Source organism: Peromyscus eremicus, chromosome 4, assembly GCF_949786415.1.
Source record: "Peromyscus eremicus chromosome 4, PerEre_H2_v1, whole genome shotgun sequence".
NCBI classification, from domain to species: Eukaryota; Metazoa; Chordata; class Mammalia; order Rodentia; family Cricetidae; genus Peromyscus; species Peromyscus eremicus.
Genome location: NC_081419.1, coordinates 149357458 through 149384767, shown reverse-complemented (window position 1 = coordinate 149384767; position 27310 = coordinate 149357458). Strand labels below are relative to the sequence as shown.

The 27310-nt window shown below is 36.9% G+C and overlaps 1 protein-coding gene across 5 annotated transcripts in view; it reads left to right on the top strand.

Annotated features, from left to right (window-relative positions):
• Nucleotides 1-14939, top strand: part of Sycp2 (synaptonemal complex protein 2) — a 59861-nt gene extending 44922 nt beyond the window's left edge. For 3 of the 5 annotated variants that reach the window (XM_059262056.1, XM_059262053.1, XM_059262052.1), the window contains 14 exons: nucleotides 2067-2104; nucleotides 2972-3148; nucleotides 4473-4671; nucleotides 5944-6149; nucleotides 8339-8524; nucleotides 9315-9405; nucleotides 9841-10035; nucleotides 10682-10791; nucleotides 12039-12133; nucleotides 12234-12333; nucleotides 12699-12757; nucleotides 12943-13024; nucleotides 13127-13183; nucleotides 14273-14939. In XM_059262056.1, the coding sequence (XP_059118039.1) occupies nucleotides 2067-2104; nucleotides 2972-3148; nucleotides 4473-4671; nucleotides 5944-6149; nucleotides 8339-8524; nucleotides 9315-9405; nucleotides 9841-10035; nucleotides 10682-10791; nucleotides 12039-12133; nucleotides 12234-12333; nucleotides 12699-12757; nucleotides 12943-13024; nucleotides 13127-13183; nucleotides 14273-14347 (1670 nt within the window). In that variant the 3' untranslated portion in view covers nucleotides 14348-14939. The remainder of the gene's footprint in view (nucleotides 1-2066; nucleotides 2105-2971; nucleotides 3149-4472; nucleotides 4672-5943; nucleotides 6150-8338; nucleotides 8525-9314; nucleotides 9406-9840; nucleotides 10036-10681; nucleotides 10792-12038; nucleotides 12134-12233; nucleotides 12334-12698; nucleotides 12758-12942; nucleotides 13025-13126; nucleotides 13184-14272) is intronic. The other 2 variants (XM_059262055.1, XM_059262054.1) reach the window with 1 other exon arrangement.
• The last annotated feature ends 12371 nt before the right edge of the window (nucleotides 14940-27310 follow it).

The following is a 27310-nucleotide window of genomic DNA, read 5'->3' as shown; positions in this document are numbered from 1 at the left end:
TTCGATTGCTCTCTAACCTTATTTTTTGAAACAGGGTTTCTCAGCTTGAAGCTTGGCAATTCAGCCAGGCTAACTGACTGACCAGTCATCAAGACCCAGTGTTCCTCCTGTGTTTGGTTTGCCTGTGCTGTGATTATAATTGTACACTGCCTTGCCTGGCTTTTATATTGGTTGATGGTGATCCAAACTCAGGTTTTTGTGCTTGAGTAAAAAGTACTTTACAAACTGAGATATCTCCCAAACATCTTAAATTTTCATTTTGATAAGACTCTAGGTACACACAAATTGACTTACCATAATTCTTGGTTCATGACATATTATCATTGTTCATTTTATTCATGGATCACTATTACTCAGTTATTTAGGTAACAGTTATAAATAAACTACTATACATTCATGAACAACATTCTTAAAGAGAGTCAAGGACTGGACCCTGACACATCTATTTACTGATATTTATGCTCTGTCTGTATGTTTCTGTATGTTCATTTCTCTGCCTTATCTAACACATACACTTTTTAGGAATTTATTTAGATGCAAAACTAAGTATATAGAAAGGGAATAGTGTCTTCTAATAGAGGTTACCTTACTTGAGTCATTCATGAAGTGTTTTCTAGAGTGTGGCTATTTGGTTCTCTTTGTGGTAATAAATTTTTAAATATACTTAAGAATTTTGCATACAGGCTTTGACTAAGATAATTACTGATTTGTGGCTGAGCCTCAATGTCAAGGCTTAGTAGCACACTTTATCCCACTTTTAAAGGAAGACAAAAAAAAACCTCTGGGCTTATCAATTAAACTTATCTTTATTTCAAGCTAATCAGCTTTTATTTAAAAATAAAAATGGCCAGTCATGATATGTGAGAGAGGAAGGGTTGGCTTAGAAAGAAGTTAAAATAGATGTGAATTTAGGTGTGTGTTTAGAAATATTGGGTGAATGTTTCAAAAATGTAAGAGTCCAACCAGATGCATAAAGAAGCAGAATTATATATAAGACAAGTATGAAACAGTATAGTCAGGCAATGCAGAATATATTTATCACAAAATAATGAAAGATGAGGCTATATCTAGTCCAAGTTTGGACTTTGAAGCAATGTGTTTAGAAGAAGCTAAGGCGAATTGGATGATACAAACACTTTCTTAGAGGCTACTGTGAAAGATGTGTATTTTAAAGATGAAGATTAGGAATCTATGTGTGGTGATAGGGGTTTAAAGTACTGCAAACAAAAATACAAAATTAAACTTCTATGACAATTATTTTGTTGAAATGGTTAGATGGTAAGTTAATATGCATTATAGGACTCTTCTTGTAAATACACTTTGCTTCACTAGCTTCACCTGTTTTTAGCTGCCAAAGAAATGTAAAACGATGGCAGACATTGTGCTTGAAAAGCAAGAAGCAAACAGGACTAAAGCTATTATCGGTAATGTGACTAAGGTCCTAGGAAAGTGAGGTTGTACAAAGTAAAGCAAATCATAGGCTGTCACACAGGACATTCTATGTTATGAAGCTTGGTGTCTGAATAGCAACACATACCTGAAGTAGTTTTTTTTTAAAGCAAGTGAATGAGAACAGATTTTATTGAAGTGATTAACGTAAGTATTTAGAGGACTGTAAAAGAGAACATGTAGATTCAGCATTGCTCAGGCTCTTAAAATTGAAAGTAGATTCATGGATGTTAATATACTTTAAAAGTTTGATAATATAAAAGTGGGAGGCAATTCACACCATAAACACTGAATAAGAAGTTACCAATTCCAACAATTAAGTTTTTGAAAGATTTATAATGTAATTCCCATCACAATGTATAGTCTGTCTGCTACAAAATATAGGGATAAGGAATGCCCCCAAAGTAGCCTGGCAGTTCTGAAGACCACATTCTCCAGCAGAAAAGCTGAGATTAAGGGTCCCTATGTCATAGTGGCTTCAAGTCACATATAGAAGGAGGCTTATTAGATGTTTGAAAGTGTTGAGGGTGAGGGGCTTCTTATTTTATGATTTTAAATGTATATTATGACTATTTTATCAGTTGAAATTTTTAATCTTTTTTTCCTAAATTTTGCAGGGTCATCCATGGAAAAGGGGAAGCCAAGATCCATAATGGTAACCAAGAGATAAAATACCATATATATATATATATATATATATATATATATATATATATCAATAACATCATGCCTTCATTTTCTTACCAGTTTCCATAGCTGATCCTTGATCCTGCCTTTGCATTATTTTCTCATGAATTCTGTTTTTAATCAGTGTCTTCATTGTGTGCGTGTGCGTGCATGCGTGTGTGTGTGTGTGTGTGTGTGTGTGTGGTATATATGTGTTCTGTGTGTATGCACCTGTGTGTAGATGTACTATTTGTGCCAGTAAATGTGGAAGCTAAAAGTTAACATTAGGATGTCCTCTGATCACTTCTCCACCTCTTATTGAGCCTAGAGTTCACCATTTGGCTAAAATGGCTGGTCAGTGAGCTCATAGAATCTGCCTGTCGATGTCCTAGCTGGCTAGTGACTACCAGGGAGTTCCCCATTTGCCTCCCCAGTACTGAGATTATAAGAAACTGACCACTGTGCCTGGCTTGTTTATATGGGTTCTGAGGGTTTAAACTTAGGTCCCTGTGTTTATGCAGCAAGTACTTTATTGACATGAGTATGCTCTTCTCTCTCTCTCTCTCTCTCTCTCTCTCTCTCTCTCTCTCTCTCTTTCTCTTTTTTGTGTGTTTGTTTTTAAATTTGGAGAATATCTATCCTTTAGAGATTGTGATAGGAAGAATAAAATGACAAGATGAATAAGATGACAAGAATGGTAACATAAAATACACTTAAGTTTTTCAAATGAAGAATCATTTCATTCCTACATATATTTTGTATATAATTCTCAGTATGCCGTTTTTATAGCAAATAGCTTATATTTCTGATACCTCTATTACTGATATTATAAAATTCAGGAAACTTTCTTCTAAAGGTACCCAATAAAAACATTACCAAAAAGGATGATGAAATAGTTGCAGATGGGAGAACCAGACTTCCACGAAGAGCAACAAAAACAAAAAAAAATTATAAAGATCTGTCAACTTCAGAATCAGAATCAGAGAGTGAAAAAGAATTTTCATATTTATTTAAAGATAAACTGCCAAAAAAGGTAAATAAATACAATTAAAATTGATATCTAAATTTAGTTTTCTTAAACTACTAAATATTTTTTATGTATGCGTATAGTACTTACAGCATGCCCATTGCTAATTTAAGTACTTTACAGATTTATCTTAAAATCTGATATGTAGATGGTTAATTACTGTGAATTCTATCATCCTAATCTCAAGTGAGAATCTGAGGCTCAAGAAAGAGAAGTTCGTGTAGCTAGTAAGTAGTACAGATAGAATTTGAGCCTAGAGAGTCTGGTGCTGAAGATAGGTCTTTACTACTACACTATGTGGAATTGTTTGTTTGGTTTGGTTTTGACTTTTGGTTTTTTTGAAACAGGATTTCTCTGTGTAACACCTTTGGCTGTCCTGGAAATCAGGACTCTAGACCAGGCTGGCCTTGAACTCACAGATCCACCAGCCTCTGCTGTGCTGGGATTATGGGATTAAAGGCAGTGTACACCCCCACCACCTGACGCACTTTGTTGATCTTAATCCATTAACCACCATTTCCTCTTGTTTGTGTTCCTGTTACTTCTTGTCTGGAACACTTTAAAGACATTGTAACATAATTGTATAAACTGTACTTTGGTCTGCTAATAGGTACCATGGATAGCCATTTGCCTCTCTGCCCCAAGTGATAAAGAAACTGGCTCCTTTGGTAGAGGTGAACCAGCTTTCTGCGGAATGCTGGCTTTTTCTAACCTCGAGAATTTGGAGAAGTGAAATTCCTTTGGACCAGACAACAATTACCATATTTTCTCTTTATTTCTTGCTTTAATGTTACCATGCCCACGATCAGATAGATCTTTCTAAGCCATTCATCTGTCTATCCTTAAAAATAAAAAACAAAACAATGACAAAAAAATCCTGAGAATTAACTTTTCTGATACTCAAAGAGTGAAAATGCCTTTCAAATTCTTCCCCAAGGTATACCCAGAACTGTAGCAAATTCTCTATTACTTGTTACTCTGAGCAAAGACCTGAGTACCTTTGATCTGATCCACAGTCTTATTCATGTATGTGCCCCCTTCACCATCTTGGTACATAGACTTCTTAGTGTCTCAAGCACTATGAAATCTAGGAATTCTGTTTTCTCTGAACTGGACACAGTCATCAGCTTTGAACCAGCACAGCATTCTGTTTGAAGACACTTATTGTCTGTGTAGTCAATATATTTTCCTAGTGTAGTAGAACTTTTGCTAATAATATCTAAGCTCTAATAATGACCTTATATAGTAAGTCAGTAAATATTGTAGTGTAACTTAAAAGCCCGTTGTCTAAGTGTATCTGAGCATAATTTGAAGTTACTGGTGCATTTAGGAGGAGAATATCCATTCCAGAGCCCAAACCAAGAAACTGCCAAAGAAACAACAGAATGTCTTGACTACAGAAACACCAAAAGGACAGCCATCAGAAAAACAGAAAATTTCATCTGAGCTAAGAGATGGGAGAGAAGACAGTCTTTGCCTATCTTCTGTATCTGTGTCTGGGAGCCCATCATCTGTGGAAGTGATGAGATGTCAGTGTTACTTCATTTCCCTTGCATTTTACTGGAATAGTTAACAATTTTCCTTTGTAACTCTATGAAAATATTTAAAGATTAGTTTTGTGAAATTTGAGTACATACTAGAATCTCTAGATTTTCATGTTAAGACATTACAGATTAAATGATTCAGTGTGGAAATATTTAATACTCATAAGCTATAAATGTGAAAATGTAGCATCAAAATTCTAATATACCTTAAGCTCCAATATTTAACAACATAGCTGTATTGGATCCTTTATACAATTCTTTGACAAAAGTCTAAGGAATATGATTCTGTGAACTCAAAGTAGATTATCTTCAGAAACAATAGCTTTTGCTTTTATTTAAAAATAGTTGGTAATGAAAATACATATTCTTTAGAGTGTTGACTTATGTGTGTTTTTCAATTACAAAAACCAAGTTCCTGTGAGGCTATTTTAAAACAGTTCCAAATGTGAATCATTTCAGTTTAAGTCAAGACTTATAATGTATGTTTCCCCTAAAGCGCTGCAAAATCCTTTTATTTTCACAATGCTCAGAATCATTGTCACATTAGATAAGCTAAGACAAATGCATATACCTTGATTTGAGCTGAAAACAGAATTAATTTACATTAAAACTTACATCCTCATTTGTTATTTTGGTGCATGTGTGCATATGAATATGGAATGTTGTTCCTGAGGAGACATCTTCCCCCTGAAACTTGTTAAGTAACTGGGTCTCGTCACTACCCGGACTCACCAAACAGAATGGACTGGCTAGCTGGCCCACTGAGCTCCAGAGATCCAGCTCCCAAGCTCTAGCATTACAGGCATGTTTCACCATGCCTGGTTTTTTATGTGGGTTCAGGAGATTAACTCAGGTCCTTGTGGTTATACAGCAAGTACTTTCTGACTGAGCTGTCTCTCCAGCCTTACTGTCCTGGTTTTTCAGACTTAGACTAACTGACTTTGTAAAACTTTAACAATAGTTACTATAATGTTAAAATATTTAAGATAACACTTAAGTTGATCATTATATTTCATCTCATACTATATGTATTTTTGCTTAAATTGTTTTTGAAGGTTCTTAAATTTTCAACTGGGAATATTTCAAAGTCTTAGTATTTCAAACATAGTTGGCCTTAAATTATTGAAAGTGTATCTTTTAAAAATACAACTAATTCTTGAGAAATGATAAATTATTAAATCTATCATGCCCTTTCCTAGAGCAAGCATGAACAGTAATACTATATGTTTTATATGTTTGTGTTTATGGGGAATCTAGGTATAGAAAAAATAACAGAAAGGGATTTTACTCAAGATTATGACTACATCACAAAATCTTTCTCACCTTATCAAAAAACTGCATCATCTGAATCCTTAAATGGTAACAATAAAGTTGGAGGTCAGGGAAAATCACCCAGAATCTGTGAGACCAGTACACTGCATGTGAGAAAGAGTTACTCACCTGTTCCAGGACTACCTTCTTTGGTAAGAATATAATTTTCTTTATCATATGCATCTGAAAATGGTAAGCCACTTAGTTCATCAAATATGTATTGCATATTTGTTATTTGGTGTTTGTAACATTTAATAGTTTTAGTTACTGAAATCATAAATTGTCAAAACTGAAAAAAAATGTAGTTGAAAACCATATTGCTTAAGTGCTTAGTTATATAAGGAAGAAACTCATAGGTACTAACCATTGCTTATAATAAAATGGTATTAATGACTGCTTAGGGCTTGGAGGTGTCACTTAGAGCCCTTGTCTAGCATGCATGAGGACCTAGATACAGTACCAGCACTTAAAAAAAAGTACAATACTCATTTAACACACCTGTATCAGAGATCCAAAACTGCTGATTTATTGAGCCATCTGACCTACCACTTTTAGCTGAGTGTTTTTTTTTTCTAGAGGCTTTTTAAGGCCCTTTTATTTCAAACCAGTAGTCTTTACAAGGGATATTTTGCAAGTGTCTGTCTACATCTAGATAATTCTAACTACCTTCATTACCTTCTGTGATGTGTTCTGTGCTCTATGGAATTTTAGTTTGCTACATACTCACTTGCTGGAAACTGACTATGCCCCTTTTCCATAGTTTCTGCTGAGTTCTACATGATGTTTCTGCCTTTACCAGACTGATGTATATGAAGTTCACCCTGTCTTTGGAGTTTCATGGTTCAGTGCATTAATGAGTACTTTCAGTTTTTAGCCATTCTGTGAATTTGTTTTGTTTTTGTGTTAGTAGGGGTTGAATCCAGTACTTTGTACATACTAGATAAGCATTCTTCACTGAGCTACATTTCTAGTCCCATTTATGTTTTCTTATTTATAAATGGAAGTGTTGCTATATCTTAAAGTTTACAGGAGGTTTTATTTTGGGGGTGGTGGTGGTCCTGCTATGTAGCTCTGAAACTGACTATGTAGACAAGGCTGGCCTCAAACTTAGAGATCCATTAGCCTCTGCCTCCCAAGTTCTGGGATTGAAAGTGGGCATCACTACACTCAGCCTTTATAGGAATTCTTACTGTAGGCCTGGATGTCACTTCTGTATTGGTTACATGCCATTGTATCTTTCACTTGCTGGAATCCAGAACTCTAGTCTGACAAATGATGAAATAAAATTTTTAATCTTTAGAATGTTTAAGACTCCAGTGAGAATGGTTGATACATACCTGTACTTTGATGTTTAATACATACCTTTAGTCCCAGCACTCAAAGGGTGAAGGCAGGAAGATTGAAATATCAAGACCAACTTGGACTATAGTAAGACCCAATTCTTCCTTAAGTATTACCCTTAAGATATTTTCCTTTAATGTGAAAATGTTATTTTTGATTTAAACTTTTAGGTTTTAGTCTCTCTAGGATTTCCTATGAATGATGAGAGTTTTCCACTTACAATGTTTACATTAACTAACTTAGGCTTAGTCTTGTTGATCACGTGAGTCTGGCTATTAGTCACTATCTTTGTGCTGATACCACACTGTTTAATTTTACACTTTTCTGTGTGTTTCACACAAAAACCCCACACTTTACATTTCTGGAGTTTCACAGGTTTTTGCTTTTTTTTTTCTTTTTGGTTTTTCGAGACAGGGTTTCTCTGTGTAGCCTTGCACCTTTCCTGGATCTTGCTGTGTAGACCAGGCTGGCCTCAGACTCACAAAGATCCGCCTGCCTCTGCCTCTCGAGTGCTGGGATTAAAGTTGTGTGCCACCACTGCCTGGCGGTTTTTGCTTTTGTATTTTAACAAAAAGGCCAAGAAGTAATAGTTTTTTGCTCTTGTATAAAAAAAATTAATGACATTTTTATATTTTGAGTGATCTTGTTGAATTCTATAATTTCCCAGATTGTCATAGACTTTCTATATAGACAATTATATAAAGTATTATAATTTTTGCATTTGATGACCAGTTCTTGCGCCTTCATGTTCTTTTTCTTGTTAAAATGACGTGACTTCTGAAATATAGAAGCCATACTAGCAGGCATCTTTACTTATGGGCTTTGCTAGATACTTGTCATTGAGCTAATTAATGTTCTGTTTAAGTAGATGCTGAGTTTTAGCATTGTGTTAATTCTCTAAAATTTTAAATTGTTTGTTTCCTATTATTTCAACCTTTTTTCTGCTTTTAAGTAGTTATCTAACTTCCTTTGGGTTTCTGTATGTCTTATTCATTCATAGCCCAGAAACACTCCGACCAAGAATAATTATGTTATGAATAGAAAAAATACAAATTCAGTGATAGATAATCAAAGAACCCTACATTATAACAGCTATTCAGATGTAAGCAGTAATAGCTCAGAGAAACATTTTATGGAAACTGAATCTCCAGATAGTCGTGAAAACCATATGCAAAGCAAGAGAGAGGTAATATGCTAATTCAAATTGCTAATCTTCAGTAGGAATCATATTACCAAGTATTTTTCTGTCTCAGTGACTTAAGAATCTGCTTTTTAATATGTAGAATGATTTAGTCATATGAAAAGTTGGGAATTTTAAAGGAAAGTCTTAAAATAATGAAGATATAAAGGCTAAATCCCTTAGTTTATGTATTTATAAGATTTTCTGGCTTCATGGTTATATAGAAATTTGATTAGCTGAACTTCTTGTAAGCAGAAAACTCCAATGGTTAATAAGTAAAAATATTTAACGACTTGAATCATATAGAAGATGAAAATAAAGTATTATATCTTGGGGTGGGACTAAGATTTGAGCTACCTTTAAGTGGCTAGAAAACACACATATTAAAGAGTAGTAACCTAAGTAAAATTCAAATTCCAAAAATTCCAAAAAGCTGTATTCAAATAGTAAAACACAAGTTTAAAGGTGAAAATGTCACTTTACAAGAAAAAATTTTCTGTAGCTCCCTATTTCTTAACTCAGATAAATAAAGACACTAATAACACAGAGAAATTGACAATGAGAAATGTCCAAAAAATGTCAGGTAAAAACTAATAGCATAAAATTGATGTTAATCTAATATCAAGATTTATTTGCAGCAGTCTTAAAGATGAAAAGAAAGGCTAGATAGACAATGCTATGAAAAGGAATTTGGCAGCATTTGAAATCTGTTGGCTTGGGAGTTTGATAAAGAATAGTTAAAGATGAATATAAGTGTTTATACTACTTTTCTTCTAATTTCTAATATTCATTTTAGGAAAGTCATGCAGCATCTCCATTGTCATTGTCTAGTGAAAGAAGAGAGAAAATATGGTTTGACATGTGCAGTGACAATACTCATGTATCAGGTTTGTAGACATAATCTTGCTTTTAAAAGACTTACTTTAAAAGTTTTTTTTGTGTTGCCTGCATGAGTATATATGCTTCATGTGCATGCAATGTCTATATAGGCCAGAGGTGTCAAGTATGCTGGAGCTGGAGTTAAAGATAGTTATGAGCAACTGTCTGGGTGCTGGGAACTGAGCCTGGGTCCTTGTAAGAGCAGCCAGTGCTTTCAACTATTAAGCCATCTTTCTAGTCACAGCCTTGCCTTTTAAAGTAATTACTAATTACTTTGAACTTATACCTAAATGAAGTCTACATTTTAAGTCATATCATTATTTGTTGTCAGAAATAAAGTATATGTACTTTAAAATAGTTGTTTAAAAGCTTTTTAATTAAAGAAATAAAGTAGTAGATATATTGAATCAGAACTATAACACTATTTTTAACGGTTTCTTAAGGTCCCAGTCAACGTAGTTGCAAACGGCGGATGTACCTAGAAGAAGATGATCTAAGTAATTCCAATGACGCAGAAGTGGAAGAGGCAGAAGACAGAGAACAGTTGCTTTCTAAAAGACTGTGTCAAAGGGAAGATCTGGATTTTCACACCTACAAAAGTAAGAAGATCAAGCCCTGTCAGACTGCAGTTACTTCAGGTCAGCTTCCTATAGTTTGACTTCAACAAAACAACTCTCTTTGTAAAAAACAACTTTGGGTGAGTCCAAGGTAGATATGGACTATTATCACAAATTTCACTTTATATAAAAGTTGTAGGCTGGGCGGTGGTGGCGCACGCCTTTAATCCCAGCACTCAGGAGGCAGAGCCAGGCGGATCTCTGTGAGTTCGAGGCCAGCCTGGTCTCCAAAGCGAGTTCCAGGAAAGGTGCAAAGCTACACAGAGAAACCCTGTCTCGAAAAACCAAAAAAAAAAAAAAAAGTTGTAGTGTGGGTCTCAAATACTCAGAGATTTCCCCCATCATTCTACCATGTCTTAACATTTACATTTTACTGAAATCTAAGTTACTTAAATTGGTAATGTATCACTAAATACTCTTCAGGTGCTTCTTCCTTGTTAATGGATCAGACTTAAAAGTAACAAATACTGCACCTTAGTTGTTGTTTGTGCCTCAATAGCCCTATCAAAGGGTTCTGTAACAAGTAAGAATTTCATTTTTAATTAAAAAAAAAAACCTTTTTTTAAACACAGAATTTTGTTTTCAGTCGAAAGACAAGGATAAATTTGTAGTAATGCATATTTTAATATTAGCTCATTGTTTTCATTTTTAATATCTGAAATTACAGCTTCATTATCAACACCAGATTTTTCTATTCCTGAGGACTGGCAGCAGGAGTTACCAGGTGCTGGAATGTTTTATGATAACATCAGCTCAGACTATAAGAGGAAAACTGACGTGAGTTACCTCAAATTACACACAATACCATGGTAATACACCTCAAGTTTCTGGTAGATGATGGATGGCTTGTCTGATCCTTGGCTAGCAAAACACTCATTTATGAATCTGACTTTGCATACATGATAAATTGGAATGATTGTCAGATAAAAGACACCTCTCATCACTTCTAAAATCTCTCTACTATATATATTCCTAATTCTTCTGTTCAATTTTTCTTTGCATTTTGACATTTTGTTTTTTGTGTGTGTGAGGTATGCATGCACACATACGTGCTTGTGGAGGCCAGAGGGCTACATTAGGTGTCCTCGGTTGTTCTCCATCTTCTTTTTGAGAAATGATCGCTTCATGAAGATACAGTTTGTCCATTCAGCTATATTGTACCGGCTGGCCAGCAAGCCCCGGATAGCCTGTTTCTGCCTCCTCAGAGTTGGCTTCACAGGTACATGTCCCTGCACCTGTCTTTTTTTTTTTTTTTTTTTTTTTTTTTTTTTTTTTTTTCCCCGAGACAGGGTTTCTCTGTGTAGTTTTGGTGCCTGTCCTGGATCTCGCTCTGTGGACCAGGCTGGTCTCAAACTCACAGAGATCCGCCTGGCTCTGCTTCCCGAGTGCTGGGATTAAAGGTGTGCGCCACCACCGCCCGGCTGCCTTTTCTTTTTATCCAAAGATAAGATCTGAAATTTCTTAAAATCTTCATTTTTCCCAAGGTCAAGAGAATCTCTAATTTTATAGATTCTGTTATGTGTCTCTGGTAGGTGAAAATATGTTTTGTAAAAAATAGTATATTCTATTAAGTTATGTTCTTGAAGAAAACTATAATTAGTAGCAATTTTTATAAATACTCTACCTATGTAATATTCCTAAAAACAATAGAAAATTGAACTCTATTCAAATCCTGACCAAAACAAGTAGCCACTGCTCTTTTATAAAAAAGTCAACTTTAAATAATTACATTTTTAGTTTTCTAAGTTTTTCTTAGTTGTTTATGTTATGGAACGACTTTTTCATAATACAATCTTGTTAGCTTGTTTTTTTTTTTTTTTTTTTTTTTTGGTTTTTCGAGACAGGGTTTCTCTGTGTAGCTTTGCGCCTTTCCTGGAACTCACTTGGTAGCCCAGGCTGGCCTCGAACTCACAGAGATCCGCCTGGCTCTGCCTCCCGAGTGCTGGGATTAAAGGCGTGCGCCACCACCGCCCGGCTAGCTTGTTATTTTTATAAAAACATTTTAAGTTAAAAATATTTTTCAGACCCAGCATAAAATCATGGATGATTTTACTACAAAGACATTAAAATTGACTCAACAACATCTAATGACAATGACCTATCAAGCTCGGGGACGCAGGTCTGTATCACAATTCTATCTGGTGGGCCATGCATCTGTGCGCTTATGAGCTGTGGGCCCTATGGTTCTAAAACAATCTCATTTTGTCTCTTTTTAATAGGGGTGAAAATCTCGACAAATTCCAAGTCACTCTCCTAGATGAGCTGAAGAAAGTTGAAAAAGACTCACAGACTTTACGAGACTTGGAGAAGGAGTTTGTGGTTTGTGTTTCTAAAAATTAAACATTTTTCAAAATGTTTGAAGTGTATGTATAGCTCTTTAAAATTTTGTGCTTTCCACTTTGAGCGACTCTTGCAGGGTGTTATTTAAAGCATAGCCCTATCTTATAGCAGCTGCATTTGAATTCAGAAATTGTCAACAAGTTTATAATGATGACCTTTGATAATGTGGGCGATATCTGAGAGATTTTACTTCTAATACTTGTAATCTGAAAAAGTGTGTGCTAAATACAGTATTCTTAGCCTTTAATCAGTTTTTACTTAAATTTAGAGTAGTAGAAATACATTAATTCTACTTCCAGGTTTTAATCATGTTAAAGTACAAGAGTTTTATTGTACCCTAATAGGACGTCGGGGAAAAATTAGTTCAGAAGATGAGGGCATATCACCGAAGTGAGCAGGAGAGGTTAGTACGCTTTTCTTAATGGATAGAATCAGTAAGCTTAAAGATGAAACATAGTATATGCAGCATATATATATACATATACATATATACATATACATATATATACATATACATATATATGGCATAACTATAGCAATGGAATGTGGACTGATATGTAAAAAGTTAATTATCATTTTATTTATTAGGCTTCGTGTTTTGAAAACTTCACTGGATAAAAATTTTCCTGTCTATAACTCAGTTTATGAAGACAGTATTTTTACGTCTGAGGTATAAATTTATATACTTATCTGTAACCTTAATGTTGGTTAGTCTAGTTTGTCTTTTTGTTGTGAAAATTGGATAAATTTCATGAGGGAAATATGCTTACAGATGCGTTTGATGAAAGCAAATATGAAAACGCTGAAAGACAAGCTGCTTAAGGAAATGGTAAGTGAGCTCAGTATTTTCTTCTGTGTAATTACCAGCTTCTGTGCCATTTCCTGTCCGCTTTATAAAACAGGCTCTTGCTTTTGAGTCCAGGCTGGCCTTTATGTGTGATCCTCTGACCTCAGCCTCCAATTTTATGCTCAGATTATAGCCATGAACCACCACACTTGTTTACTTTTTTTGTCTTTTTGTGGGAGTTTGGAGAAACCACGTTCAACCTGGTGACTTAGTTCTTTAAATTATGGGAACCTTGTTAGAGTAGATGAGGAGTGGATGAGGGAAAAGATAATGATTTGCAAATGTGAAAACTAGGTGAAGAAATGACTTCTTTGTGCTGTTTATAAACATTGTATACTTTAACCAAAACCAAGCAACCCGGACTACTGAGTGGAAGAACTGTTAACCTGCACTTCTGTTAAGCAATGGCACTTCATTGACTTGCATAAACTTAGTTGGCTTTCTAAAAATCAAGTAGCCACATTTTAGGATGAAGTGTACCCCAGAGAGACTGGTGTCACTGCTTTACATGGACATGTTTAAAGGTTTTCTCAAAGTTTTAAGTACATAATAGTAGTGACCTTTATCTATATAAAGTATTAAAATATCTTGAGACTTTAATGGCGTGCAGTACTAAGTGGTGCAGAGATTGTGAAACTGTAGTCAGCCTTGCAAACAAGCTGCCAAGTTGGTCCTCATTGAAAATTTTTTTCTATAGTTTTTTTTTGTTGGTCTGTTTGTTTGTTTGTTTGCTTGTTTGTTTCAAGCAGGATTTCTCTGTGTAATGGCCCAGCTATCCTGGAACTAGCTCTGTAGATCAGGCTGGCCTTGAACTCAAGGAAATCCTCCTGCCTCTGCTTCCCAAGAACTAGGATTAAAGGCATATGTCACCACTGCCCATCTAGAATTTTTTTTAACTCTTTAGTTTTTGTGTTGTGAAGCTTTGAAAGATTGCAAGTCTTTTCTCCACTACTATGAATATTGCTAGTGATGGGAGAATCCTCTAGATACATCCATGTAGACCTAAGGGACTGGGTGGAATGAACACTGATTGTATTTTTATGCAAATAGTTCTTTTCTCCTTGGTCACAGCATGAAGAGGAACTTCTCAACATACGCAGAGGACTGTTGTCATTATTCAAGGTTCATGAAGGAAATGATGTGTGAAATCTGGCTGCTGTCAACACATTTTATCTAATTGTTTGTTTTTATGTATAACTGAAAAAAAAAAGAAACAACTAAGTAGCCGTTCAAATATTCATCATCCAAGCAGCTGTATTATGTTCAGGAACCTCCAGACTCAAATGTTTTCTTAGAGATGAAGAAACGACTCCAATGCAACTTATGTGTATACTGTGAACAAACAGTAAAAGGGCTGGCTTACTTTAGATCATATTTACATTAATTTTTATCTGTGAAGTTATTGTCTTTATTAGAGTGTTACATGAATTGTATTTCTTAATTAATACAATTTTGGAATAGAAATAATGAAATTTTCATGATGGTTTGGAATATATGAGTAATAAAATATTAGCCATCTTTTGAAACTCTGCTTTAAAATGTGTACTTGTTAGTTTCTTTACACTTTGAGATATTTATGGTTCCAGTGTACTAAAAATGGACTAAAGACCTAAAATTGTAGCTACTTCATAAATATTTTAACTCCAAAGCAGGCTGCTTTGCCAATGCTTTCTAAGCTCCTGGTATTCATATAATTTTCTGTTGGATTATTTTTGAAATAAATGCTTACTTCACTTAAGTATTATTACTTTATGATCACTATTCTATTTTATGAACCATGAATTACAAGCCACCTTCAGTCAGACACTTGAAGGATACTACCAAGCAGCATTGCTCTCCTTTGTGTGTTTCAAGGTGGTATAGAATATTTGAACAATACCAGTATTCAGTGTTATAAGGTAAAGTGGCTTCTTAGTTACTTACAAAATACATTCTCGGTGTATTCAGATGACATCTGCTAAGATTTTAAGACTTATGAAGAAAATGATGGAGTTTCTATTTCAAGAGCAAGAGATAGCCCCTTAGATAGTTGTGTGTACAGCAAAGATTTGGTAAGATTAATTTTGTAGCTCATGTTTTATTTTTGAGACAGGGTCTGTGTAAACCAGACTAACCTCAAATTCAGATCTGCCTGCTAGGATTAAAGTCATGTGCCCCCAACATCTAGCCTTAAGATGATATATTGTAATGGTTATTTGCTGTGGGATGGTCTGTATGTCAAGTGTGTTGCTGATTGGTCAATAAATAAATCACTGATTGGCCAGTGGCCAGGCAGGAAGTATAGGCGGGACAAGGAAGAGAATAAAGCTGGGAAGTGGAAGGCTGAGTCAGAGATACTGCCAGCCGCCATGATGACAAACAGCATGTGAAGATGCCAGTAAGCCACGAGCAATGTGGCAAGGTATAGATTTATAGAAATGGATTAATTTAAGCTGTAAGAACAGTTAGCAAGAAGCCTGCCACGGCCATACAGTTTGTAACCAATATAAGTCTCTGTGTTTACTTGGTTGGGTCTGAGCAGCTGTGGGACTGGCAGGTGAGAGAGATTTGTCCTGACTGTGGGCCAGGCAGGAAAACTCTAGCTCAGTTAGTTTTAGTGTTTTTCAAATTGTTGTGCATTTTTAAGCACATTAAGTAAAAGTTATCCTTAAGATTATTCTAAAATAATCCCTAGAAGAAAATAATTCACTTTTTTTTATGAACCACAAGTTTTGAGTGAGATCAATGGTTATACTGTTTTGAATTTTAATATATAATATAATACCAAAAATTTATATTAAAAAGGAATTTAGTGAAGTGGGCTGTCACACTAATGGAGCACTTTTTAACAGCAATAGCATCTGTTATTTATCCAACTTTATGCTCATTTTTTGCATAAATTAGGCAAGTTATTTTGATTATGAGTTAGAGTATAGAAACTCAAAATTGATTTGATAATTTAGCTATGAGTTGTTCTGTCATTCATTTTTAGTATTAATGGCGTATTCATTTATTTTTAAATTTAGACCGGGAGTTAGAAACTTGGTATTCAAGATGATATGCTTTAGGATTTGTGGGACAAGAAACAATTTGGAAATAGAATGTATTTCATTTAGAAATACCAGAACTGGCCGGGTGGTGGTGGCGCACACCTTTAATCCCAGCACTCGGGAGGCAGAGCCAGGCGGATCTCCGTGAGTTCGAGGCCAGCCTGGGCTACCAAGTGAGTCCCAGGAAAGGCACAAAGCTACACGGAGAAACTCTGTCTCGAAAAACCAAAAAAAAAAAAAAAAAAAAAAAAAAAAAGAAATACCAGAACTGGACAGAGAAGTAGGTAGGCTAACTACATCTCCTAACCTCTTACTCTTCTCCTCCAAATAGGTCCTTAGTGTCCCAATGTAGTAGACCATTTGCTGTGCCTTCCCTTTCTCTCTGCCTCATCTCCAGCAGACCATGCAGATCTTCTCCAATCTCCCCTGACTCATCCTTTATCCCAACCCTCAACTCCAGTAGGCATTCCTTGGGAACACGCAGGCCACACTGGCCGGTGAAGCAGATAGAGGTGACAAAAGATCTTCCCTCCTCTCCAAATCCAATTAACAAGTTTCACTCCCAGCTCTATAGCAGATTACCCATTGTGTCCTCTCCTTGTTCACTACCATTCCTAGAGGACTCAGCAGATCCTGGTAGAACACTCTGCTTTCCTTCCTCCTGTGGGACCCCCTCAGTACCCCCTATCTATCTCCATCCCAATTCCTAAGGATCAACTCCCAATACCTAGAAACACATTCTACACAGAACCCCCAGTGGCCACACCTGACAGGATCCCAGAAAAATTCCTTACCAGGTAACACAGGGCCACCATATCCTAAGAACAAGAGAGGGCAACAGAATGCAAGGAACAAAACATCTAACCAACAAAGACAAGACCAGATGTTAGCAACTAGAATTACAATTATCCCAAACCCAGATACCTAGACAGCAACATAAAAACACAGTAACAGCCAGGACAATATGTCTCTATCAGAGCCCGGCAACCCTACTACAGTGGGCTTTGAGAAACTGAACATAGCTGAAGCATAAGACAAGACTTTAAAATAACCTTTATAAGAATGGTAGATGTACTTAAAGAGGAAATGAATAAATAAATCCCTTAAATCTATGAAAACACAAACAAGCAGTGGAAGGAAATGAGTAAAAGTTCAAGACATGAAAGTGAAAATTGATCAATAAAGAAAACCCAAACTGAGGGAAATCTGGAAATGAAAATAAGAACTCAAACAGGAACCTCAGAGGCAAACCTCACCAACATAAAGGGGATGTCAAGGTACAAGAAGTATACAGAACACCAAATAGACTAGACCAGAAAAATATTCTCAGCGCATGGTTTGGATGAAAATGACTTGCATAAGCTCATAGTGAGTGGCATTATTTGAAAGGATTAGGACATGTGGCCTTGTTGGTGAAAGTGTTATCGCTGGGGGTGGGCTTTGAGGTTTCAGAAGCTCAAGCCAGGCACAGTGGCTCACTTTCTCTTTCTGCTGCCTGCCAATCCAGATGTGGATCTCCCAGTTTCTTTTCTGGCACCATGTGTGCCTGCATGCTGTCTTAGTTCCTGCCGTGATGAAAATGAACTAAACCTCTGAACTGTAAGCCAAGCCCCGATTGTTTTCCTTTATAAGAGTTGCCATGGTAAAGGTGTGTTTTCACAGCAACAGGAATCCTAAGACAGGATTTGGTACCAGGAATAGGGTATTGCTGTTATAGGCTTGACTGTGCTTTTGTTTGAAGGAGTGTGGACTTTGGATTAGAAGAGTGGTAGAATGCTTTAAGTGGGGCTTAATATACCATACTCGTAGGAGCATGAAAGACAGTGGTGCTGAGGGTCATTTGAACTGTGGGAGGCCTGGCTCAAGAGGTTTCAGAGGAGAAGAATATTAGTATGTGGCCTTGAGACTATTCTTGTGATATTTTGGCAAAGAATGTGGCTGCTTTCTGTCCTTGTCCAAAAAATCTGCTAAAGGCTAAATTTTGAAGAGTTGTGTATTAACATCTTTAGCAGAGGAGATTTCTAGACAGCCTGGTATTGACTGTTGCTTTGTTATTAGTGGCCATACTTATGCAGATCTATAATAAAATGAGCAAGCTAAGCAAGAAAAAAATCTAAAATGTACAGTTTGAGGAGAAAAGGGGCACCAGGAAGTATAAACAGATTAAAGAAAAGCCTGAAGCTAAGTAGAATAAAGGGAGTGGTGACCTCAGAGCAAGACCCCACCCAGCTAAGCTTCCAATTTATGAAAAGGAAAGGAAAGCTTAGGGCTGGATGTGGTGGTGCACACCTTTAATCCACACCCTGGAAGGCAGAGGCCGGCAGATCTCTAAGTCTAAGGCCAGCGCTGGTCTACAGAGCAAGTTCCAGGACAGCCAAGCTTAGGCAGTGAAGGAAGTCATTGAAAACAGAGAGCTGGTGAATGTAATTGAGAGAGCCATGTTCCAGCCCCAGCAAGCAACAGAACTTGGCAGCTTCAGCCACATGGTACTGGCTTTAGAGTCAAGGATATAAGATGTGAGATTGTGGAATCTTGCTCATCAACTAAGGAAAGCTGCTGAGGCCAGGCATGTGTCAGGGATGTCCCTGAATGGAGGACCAGAGAGGCCACTGTGTGAAGCTGTGAAAGTGAAACCTGTATTTCCTTGGAGATTTCCAAGATATTGGAGATGTCAGAGCTCTGGGATACCTGCAGAGAGAGCTGTAGACTAGGTATGGAACCAGCCCAAGAAAAGTATGTTGCAGTCAACAAAGCTGGAAGGAGTTAAAAGATCTGAAGAGCTCTTCAGACATAGAGATTCAGAGTTTGGAGTTTACCCAGCTGGCTTTCAATCTTGCTTTAGCTAAGTGTTTTCCTAACTATGGTCCCTTTTCTCCCTTTTGGAATGGTAATGTATATCCTGTGCTGAATATATGTTGGAAGTATATGATCTGCTCTTTTATTTTGATTTTTACAAGGGGTTTTAGTTAATAGATTACCATGAGTCTCCAAAGAGACTGAGCTTTTGGAGTTTTAAACACTGGAGACTGTTATAGACTATGGATAGAGAGTTTTGAAGTTGGACTGAATGTGGCCTTTTGAATGGAAATGGCCCCCATATGCTCATAGAGAGTGGCATTATTTGGAAGGATTAGAATGTGTGGCTTTGTTGGAGTATATATGGCCTTGTTGGTAGAAGTGTCACTGAAAATGGGCTTTGAGGTTTCAGAAGCTCAAGCCAGGCCCAGTGACTTACTCTTTCCTTTTGTTACTAAATAGACCTAGCAGACACAAAATATTTCACCCAAACATAGAATATAGCACTTTCTTCACAGGTTATGGAACTTTCTGTAAAATTGAGCACATACTCTAACACAAAACAAGACTTGATAAATACAAGAAAAATGACCACCACTGATTAAAACTGGACATCAGAAGCCATTAGAAAGCTTACAAACTCATGGAAACTGAACATTCACTACTGAATGAAATATGAGTCAAGCTCCAGTTGAAGCTTCCAGTTGACATCCAGTTGAAGAGAGGGAGGAGGGATTATATGAGCAAGGAGGGTCAAGACCATAACAGGGAAATATACAGAGACAGCTAACCAAGCTTGTGGGAGCTCACAGACTCTGAACCGACAGCTAGTAAGCCTGCATGGGACCAACCTAGGCCCTCTGCGTGTGGGTGACAGTTGTGTAGTTTGGTCTGTTTGTGGGGCCCCAGCAGTGGGACCAGGATCTGTCCCTGGTGCATGAGCTAGCTTTTGGAATCTATTCCCTGCTGGGGATGCTGTGAGGTGTTGCTTTGATTGATTGATAAATAAAATGCTGATTGGCTAATAGCCAGGCAGGAAGTATAGTGTTGGTAGGATAAGGAGAGAGGAGAATTCTGAAAGTGGAAGGCTGAGTCAGGAGATGCTGCCAGCTGCCGCAGCCATGAGAAGTAAGATGTAAAGTACTGGTAAGCCACAAACCATGTGGCAACTTATAGATTAATAGAAATGGGTTAATTTAAGTTACAAGAACTAGATAGCAAGAAGCCTGCCATGACCATACATTTTATAAGTAATATAAGTCTCTCTGTGTTTACTTGGGTCTGAGTGGCTGCAGGCCCTGTTGGGACTGGAGAAATCTCCAGCTGCAATTCCCTCCAGTGGGATGCCTAGCTCAGCCTTGATGCAGCAGGGAGGAGCTTAGTTCTGCCTCAACTTAATATATATTGTCATGCTTTGCTGACTTGTCTGGAAGGCCTTACCCTTTCTGAGGAGTAGATGGGGGGGTTAGAAAGGAAGTGGAGGAGGGAGGGAAAACTGTGGTTGGTATATAAAATAAACTTTAATAATAAAAAAATTGGAATGATCTCATACTGGTAACTTAACAACACACCTGGAAGATGTAAAAGAAAAAAAATCACACCCAAAAGGAGTAGATGGCAAGAAATAATCAAATTCAGAGTTGAAATCAGTAAAACTGAAACAACAACAACAAAATACAAATAATGAAACAGAGTTGGTTCTTTGAGAAAACCAGTAAGATTGACAAACCCTTAGCCAAATTATAAGGCAGAGAGAGAAGATCCACATTAACAAAGTTAGAAATAAAAAGGGAAACATAACAAACACTGACTAAATCCAGAGAATCATAAAGACATTCTTTAAAACCTGCACTTCACCAAACTGGAAAATCTAAAAGAAATGGGTAGTTTTCTCTTTGCATACCGCCTACCAAAGTTAAATCAAGATCAGATTAGCAATATAAACAGAACTATAACCCTAGAAAAATAGAAGCAGTACTTAAAAGTCTAACAACAACAAAAAGCCTAGGGCCAATTTGTACCATGCTCAAAGAAGAGCTAATGCCAATACTCCTCAAATTATTCCACAAAATAGAAACAGAAGGAACATTGCCCAATTCTTTTTATGAGGTCACAATTACCCTGATACCTAAAATACACAGACAGAACAAAGAGAATTATAGACTAATTTCCCTTATGAACACAGATGCAAAAATTCTCAATAACATAATTGCAAACTGAATCCAAGAAAATCTCAACAAGATTATCTACTATGATCAAGTAGGCTTTACCCTAGAGATGCAGGGATGTTCAACATGTGTAAATCAATAAATGTAATTCACCGTATAAGCCAACTTAAAGACAAAAACCATGTGATCATCTCATTAATTGCAGAAAAGGCCCTTGACAAAATCCTTCACTCCTTCACTAAAAATCCTGGGAGAGATTAGGGATACAAGGGACATACCTCAATATAATAAAGGCAGTTTACAGCAAGCCCATAGCCAACATCTTAAATGGAGAGCCACTTATTTCACTAAAATCAGGAACAAGACAAGGTTATCTACTCTCTCCATCCCTATTCAATATAGTAAGTAGTATATGATGTCTTATCTAGAACAGTGAGATAACTGAAGGAGATAAATGGAATACAAATTGAAAAGGAAGAAATTGAAGTATCTTCATTTACAGATGATATGGAAGTATACATAAGTGACTCTAAAATCTACTGAAAAACTACACTGATAAATACTTTCAACAAAGTAGCAGGATACAAAATTAACTCTCAAAAATTAATTACCTTCCTATATACAAATTACAAATGGGCTGAGAAAACAGGGAAACAACACCACCTTTCACAATATCCTCAAATAATATAAAACATATCAGGTTAACTCTAACCAAGCAAGTAAAAGACTTGTATGTAAAAATCCCAAATAACCCAGGCTGCTGCCCGGGCTGTAGGGTGCTCTCTACAAACTAATGGCAAGGCCCTATTGCCAGAGACAACACCTCTACAACTTATTGAGTATAGAGGAGTCACGCCTGGTGCCTACCTAGAACCTTCACCCCTATGGGCTACTGTTCTTGGTATTGGAAGGTACTATGCACACTACCATAGGAGAAACATAAACACCAACTGAGCTACAAACCCTTTGATTTACAGTTATGCTTTACCTGCAAGATGTGTTAGTGCAATGGCACAAAGCTTCTGCGAATAACTAACCAATATCTGACTTGACCTAAGGCCCACTTCACAAGATGGAACCCATACCCAGTGCTGCTTGGGTAACCAAGATCCTGAGAATAGATAGTCTAGAGACCTCCTAGGGTAAAACCAAATACTACTGTTCTACTAAAGGAATATCAGCAATAAAATAACTCCTACTTACATTCTGTTATACTAATATATCAATACCTTGTTCAGCCATCATCAGAGGAGCTTCCACCTGCAGTAAATGGAAGCAAATATAGAGACCCACAGCCAGACTGTATATAGAGAGTGAAAGACCTTGGAACACTCAGCCCCAAATAGGATATCTCTATAAAATACCATCCCTCAGGCCTCAGGGAACCCTGTGGAAAAGGAGGCAGAAAGTGTTAGAACCAGAGCAAATGGAAGATACAGGGAAATAAGGCCTTCTAAACACAACAGGACCAATGAACATATTAACTCACAGAAACTGAAGCAACATATTGGGCCTGCATGGATCTGCACCAGATTTGGTTCTAGAACTGAAAGGAGAAATATAAACATGCCCCCATCCCTATCCCAGAAGCTATGTCCAATTGATAACTACTTGCAGATGAAAATTTCATCTTCTCCAGTGGAGTTTCACTGGGGAAACAAACCACTTTTAATATAGGCCACATGCCCAGCAGTAGATGGCCAACAGAAACAGATATCTTTGGAGGTTCATAGCAAGTTTTGAAGTTTTCTTTATCTTACATCCCAATCTCAGTTTTCCCTCACTTCTCTTCTCCCAGCCCCTCTACCTCTACCTCCCCTCTTGCCCCCCATCTACTTCTCCTCCATTGCTATTCAGAAAAGGGCAGGTCTCCCATTAGTATCAACAAAACATGGTTTATCAGGTTGCAGTGAGACTAAGCACCTCCCCTTGTATTAAGGCTGAGCAAGGTGACCCAATATGAGGAATAAGTAGGTTACCAAAAGTCACCAAAAGGGTCAGAGACAGCACCAACTCCCACTGTTAGGAGTCCCATAAGAAGACCAAGCTACACAACTGCCACATATATGCAGAGAGCCTAGGTCAGTCCCATGCAGGCTCCCTGGTTGTCAGTTCAGTCTCTGAGCTCCTGTGAGCCCAGGTTAGTTGATTCTGTGTGTTTTCTTGACACCTCTGGCTCCTACAACCCTTTCTCTCCTTCTTCTGTAGGATTCCCCAAGCTCCACCTGGCTGTGGGTCTCTGCATTTGTTTCTATCAGTTGCTGGGTGAAGCCTCTCTGATAACAGTTAGGCTAGGTACCAATCTATGAGTAGAGCAGAATGTTGCTAGGCATCATTACATTAACTTGATTGTTTGTTCATTTATTTGTTTGTTTTGGCCAGTCCTGTTTGGTTCTATCCTAGGTCTCTGGACCATCCAGGCTCTGTGTCTTGGTGCTCCAGGCACACTCATGACATGGGTCTCAGGCTGGACCAATCATTGGTTGGCCACTCCTACAATCTCTGTACCATTCTTATACCAGCACATCCCATAGGCAGGACAGGCTGTAGGTCAAAAGTTATGTGGCTGGGTTGGTGTCCCAATCCCTCCATTAGAAGTCTTACCTGCTCACAGGAGATAATCAGTTCAGGCTACATATCCTCTATTCCTAGGAGTCTTAGCTGGTGTCATCCTTGCAGATTCCTGGGAGTTTCCCTTGCACTGGGTTTCTACCTTACCCCCAAATACCCCCTTTTTCCAGTGGTCTCTTTCAGTACTCTCCCCTCCCTCCTCCTACCTGACTCCTCATGTTCCCTCCCCACAAAATCTATTTCCCTTCCCAGAGTGATCCAAGCATACCCCCTAGAGCCCTCTTCTTTACCTAGCCTTTCTGGATCTGTGGATTGTAGCATGGTTATCCTTTACAGCTAATATCTACTTATAAGTGAGTATATACCATGCTTGTCTTTCTGGGTCTGGGTTGCCTCATTCAGGATCATATTTTTCTATTTTATCCATTTGCCTGCAAATTTCATAATATCATTGTTTTTAACAGCTGAGTGGTACTCCATTGAATAAATGTACCACATTTTCTGTATCCATTCTTCCATTGATGGACATCTAGGTTGTTTCTAGATTCTGGCTATTATGAATAAAGCTGCTTATGAACATAGTTGAGCAAGTGTCCTTGTGGTAGGATGGAGTTTCCTTTGGGTATATGTTCAAGAGTGGTATATCTCAATTTTGAGGTAGATCAATTTCCAATTTTCTGAGAAGCCACCATATTGATTTCCAAAGTAGCTGTAAAAGTTTGCACTCCCACCAGCAGTAGAGGACTGTTCCCCTTGCTCCATATCCTTGCCAGTATGAGCTGTCACTTGTGTTTTTGATCTTAGCCATTCTGACATGTGTAAGATGGAATCTCAGAGTCATTTTGATTTGCATTTCCCTGATGGCTAAGGATGTTGAACATTTAAGTGTTTCTTGGCTGTTTTGAGATTCTTCTGATGAAATTCTCTGTTTAGATCTGCACCCCATTTCTAAATTGAATTATTTTATTGGTTAATGTCTAGTTTCTTGAGTTCTTTATATATTTTGCAAATTAACCCTCTGTCAGATTTAGGGTTGGTGAAGATCTTTTCCCATTCTGTAGGCTGCTGTTTTGTCCTATTAATGGGGTCTTTTGCCTTATAGAAGCTTTTCGGTTTCATGAGGTCCCATTTATTAATTCTTTTTTAAATATTTTTGTTTTTTAATTGTTTTGTCCTAACCTCACAGGTCTTTTGTGTGTATATATATATATATATATATATATATATATATATATATATATATATATATATATATATATATATATATAATGGCTTCTAGTTTTGTGTTTTTATGCTGTTCCTGAGTGTACAAATGAATGGATCTCTACTTCTGTTTCTTGTGCCTTTTCTTGGGCTCTTTTCCTTCTGCTTGTTTTTGTCCTATTCCAATGTTTGTTTTCATTTCATCTTATTATATTTTATTGTTATCCCTTAGATGCCTATTTGTTTTCAAATAAGAGATAGAAAGGGTGTGGATCTGGATGAGAGAGTAGGTGGGGAGGAACTGAGAAGAGTAGAGGGAGGGGAAATCATTATCAAGATTAATGGAAAAATCTTTCATCTATAAAAGAAAAAATTTCTCCTTTGGCATATCTACTTAAATGTGTCCTGTTGATCAAGATCATCTGAATAATAAGTGAAAATGCTCACTTCTTTCCATTTCTTTCTATTTAAAACTTTTTTTTGCAATCTTGTGTTTAAAGATGTCTATCATTTAAGATGTCTATATTTCAGTGAACTTACATTGTATTTTATATTTTAAAAAATACCAGAACCATTAGCTTACAGATAATTTTAAATGACAACTGTTCAGATTTGATATGTGGGCTACAGTTTATAGACCCCCCATATTTAGGAAATAGAGTTTTTTAAGGCCAGAACTTGCTGTTATTAGTTGTTGTTCACTTTTATCCCTCAACTAGAAACAGTTGTGATTGTAGTTCCTATGGTGGTATTTTATTTGTACTGAAATGTGATTTTAATTGTATGTTAATAAATAAAGTCGCCCAGGGGTCAGAGCTATTAGAGCCATAGCAAAAGCTGGGCAGTGGTGGTGCACGCCTTTAATCCCAGCACTTGGTAGGCAGAGCTAGGTAGATCTCTGTGTGTTCAAGGATACAGCCAGCATTGGAGACACACGCCTTTAATCTCAATACCATAGAAGACCTGGAGGGCTGTACATACAGGCAGTGAGGAGGCAGTCATGTGTTTGGGTTTACAACCAATGAGAAGGCAGAACAGAAAGTCTATATAAAGACAGACAGGAAGTAGTTCTCTTTCGGAGAGGTCTCTTGGCTGAAAAGGCTAGTTTCAGCAAGAAGGGTAAGGCTCTTAGCTCTGATCTCTTGGCTTTCTTCTTTGCATTGGTTCTGTGTTTCTTATTTAATAAGATGGTCGATTACATCTACAAGTTCCCACAGTTGAGAACCTGAGGAGGAAGAACATGTTGAACCTAGGAGAGGTCAATATGAGCAATAGAGTAAGATCCCATCTCAGAAAGGCAAAAGCTTTCCTCTATTTCTTACTTTTCTACAGAAATAGTAAGCCAGACCATTTGCTCAATGCCAGGTATAAGTGGAGAAAATTCTGCTAAAATTTTAAGTTATCTATTACACACCTATTGAAAATGAATGGTTGTTGTAGATTTTCTTACCTGGATTGCAGTCTGCTACTTTTCTGGTGTAGTTCTACTCCTTCCCAACCAGATGGAGGCTAATACCTGTACCAGATATATACATGGAAAAAAGACAAAATAGAGAAATAATGTAAGTATAATTAGGTAGAAACTTAAACACTTGACTGCATATTCCTATACTGCATATCTACATACTGCCAAATCCTAATACCACACCAACTTAATAGGCCAACTTGGCCTTTGAATTCATGGTAGACTATAAAGTTTTTCTATAGCTTTTAATTCCATACCAAGTTTTCTAAGTAGTTTTGTTAAATCTGTCTTAGTACTAGTATGAAATGCTAATTGCTAGAATAGATTTCTTTAGCTATTTTATTACCATCACCCACCCTGTAAACAATTACCTAATCATTTACTGTACATGATGGGTACACACTTTAAGTTTCTTGGCATATTTAAGCATTGAAGTAAGAGTAAGAATTTAAAAAGAATTCTGGGCAAAATAACCACTTAAGAAATTAATGTCAACAAATAAGCCTAACATGAAATGTAAAAAGAGTAAGATGGTGTTTCCTGAACCATGTTTTGTGCACACCACACATTCCCAGGTGGAAATGGAAGGAATGGGATAGTGTTTAATCAGCAGGCACTAGAATTACACCAATGTATTGTATTTCTGTGGAAAAGTAACAAGCTTCATTTAAAAGTGATAATGTATATAAATAGCATTTAGGCATCTGTAGAAATAAAAGACACCACTTTCAGATTTATTTCCTGTTATTGATGAGATACTGTAACTTTTAACACATTTTCAGGTTAAAGACTTTTAAAATATTCTTATTGTTCTGAACATAAAACTTGTTTTCAAAGAATCATGACTGTTAGTTTCCCATTGTTTATTATATTTCTA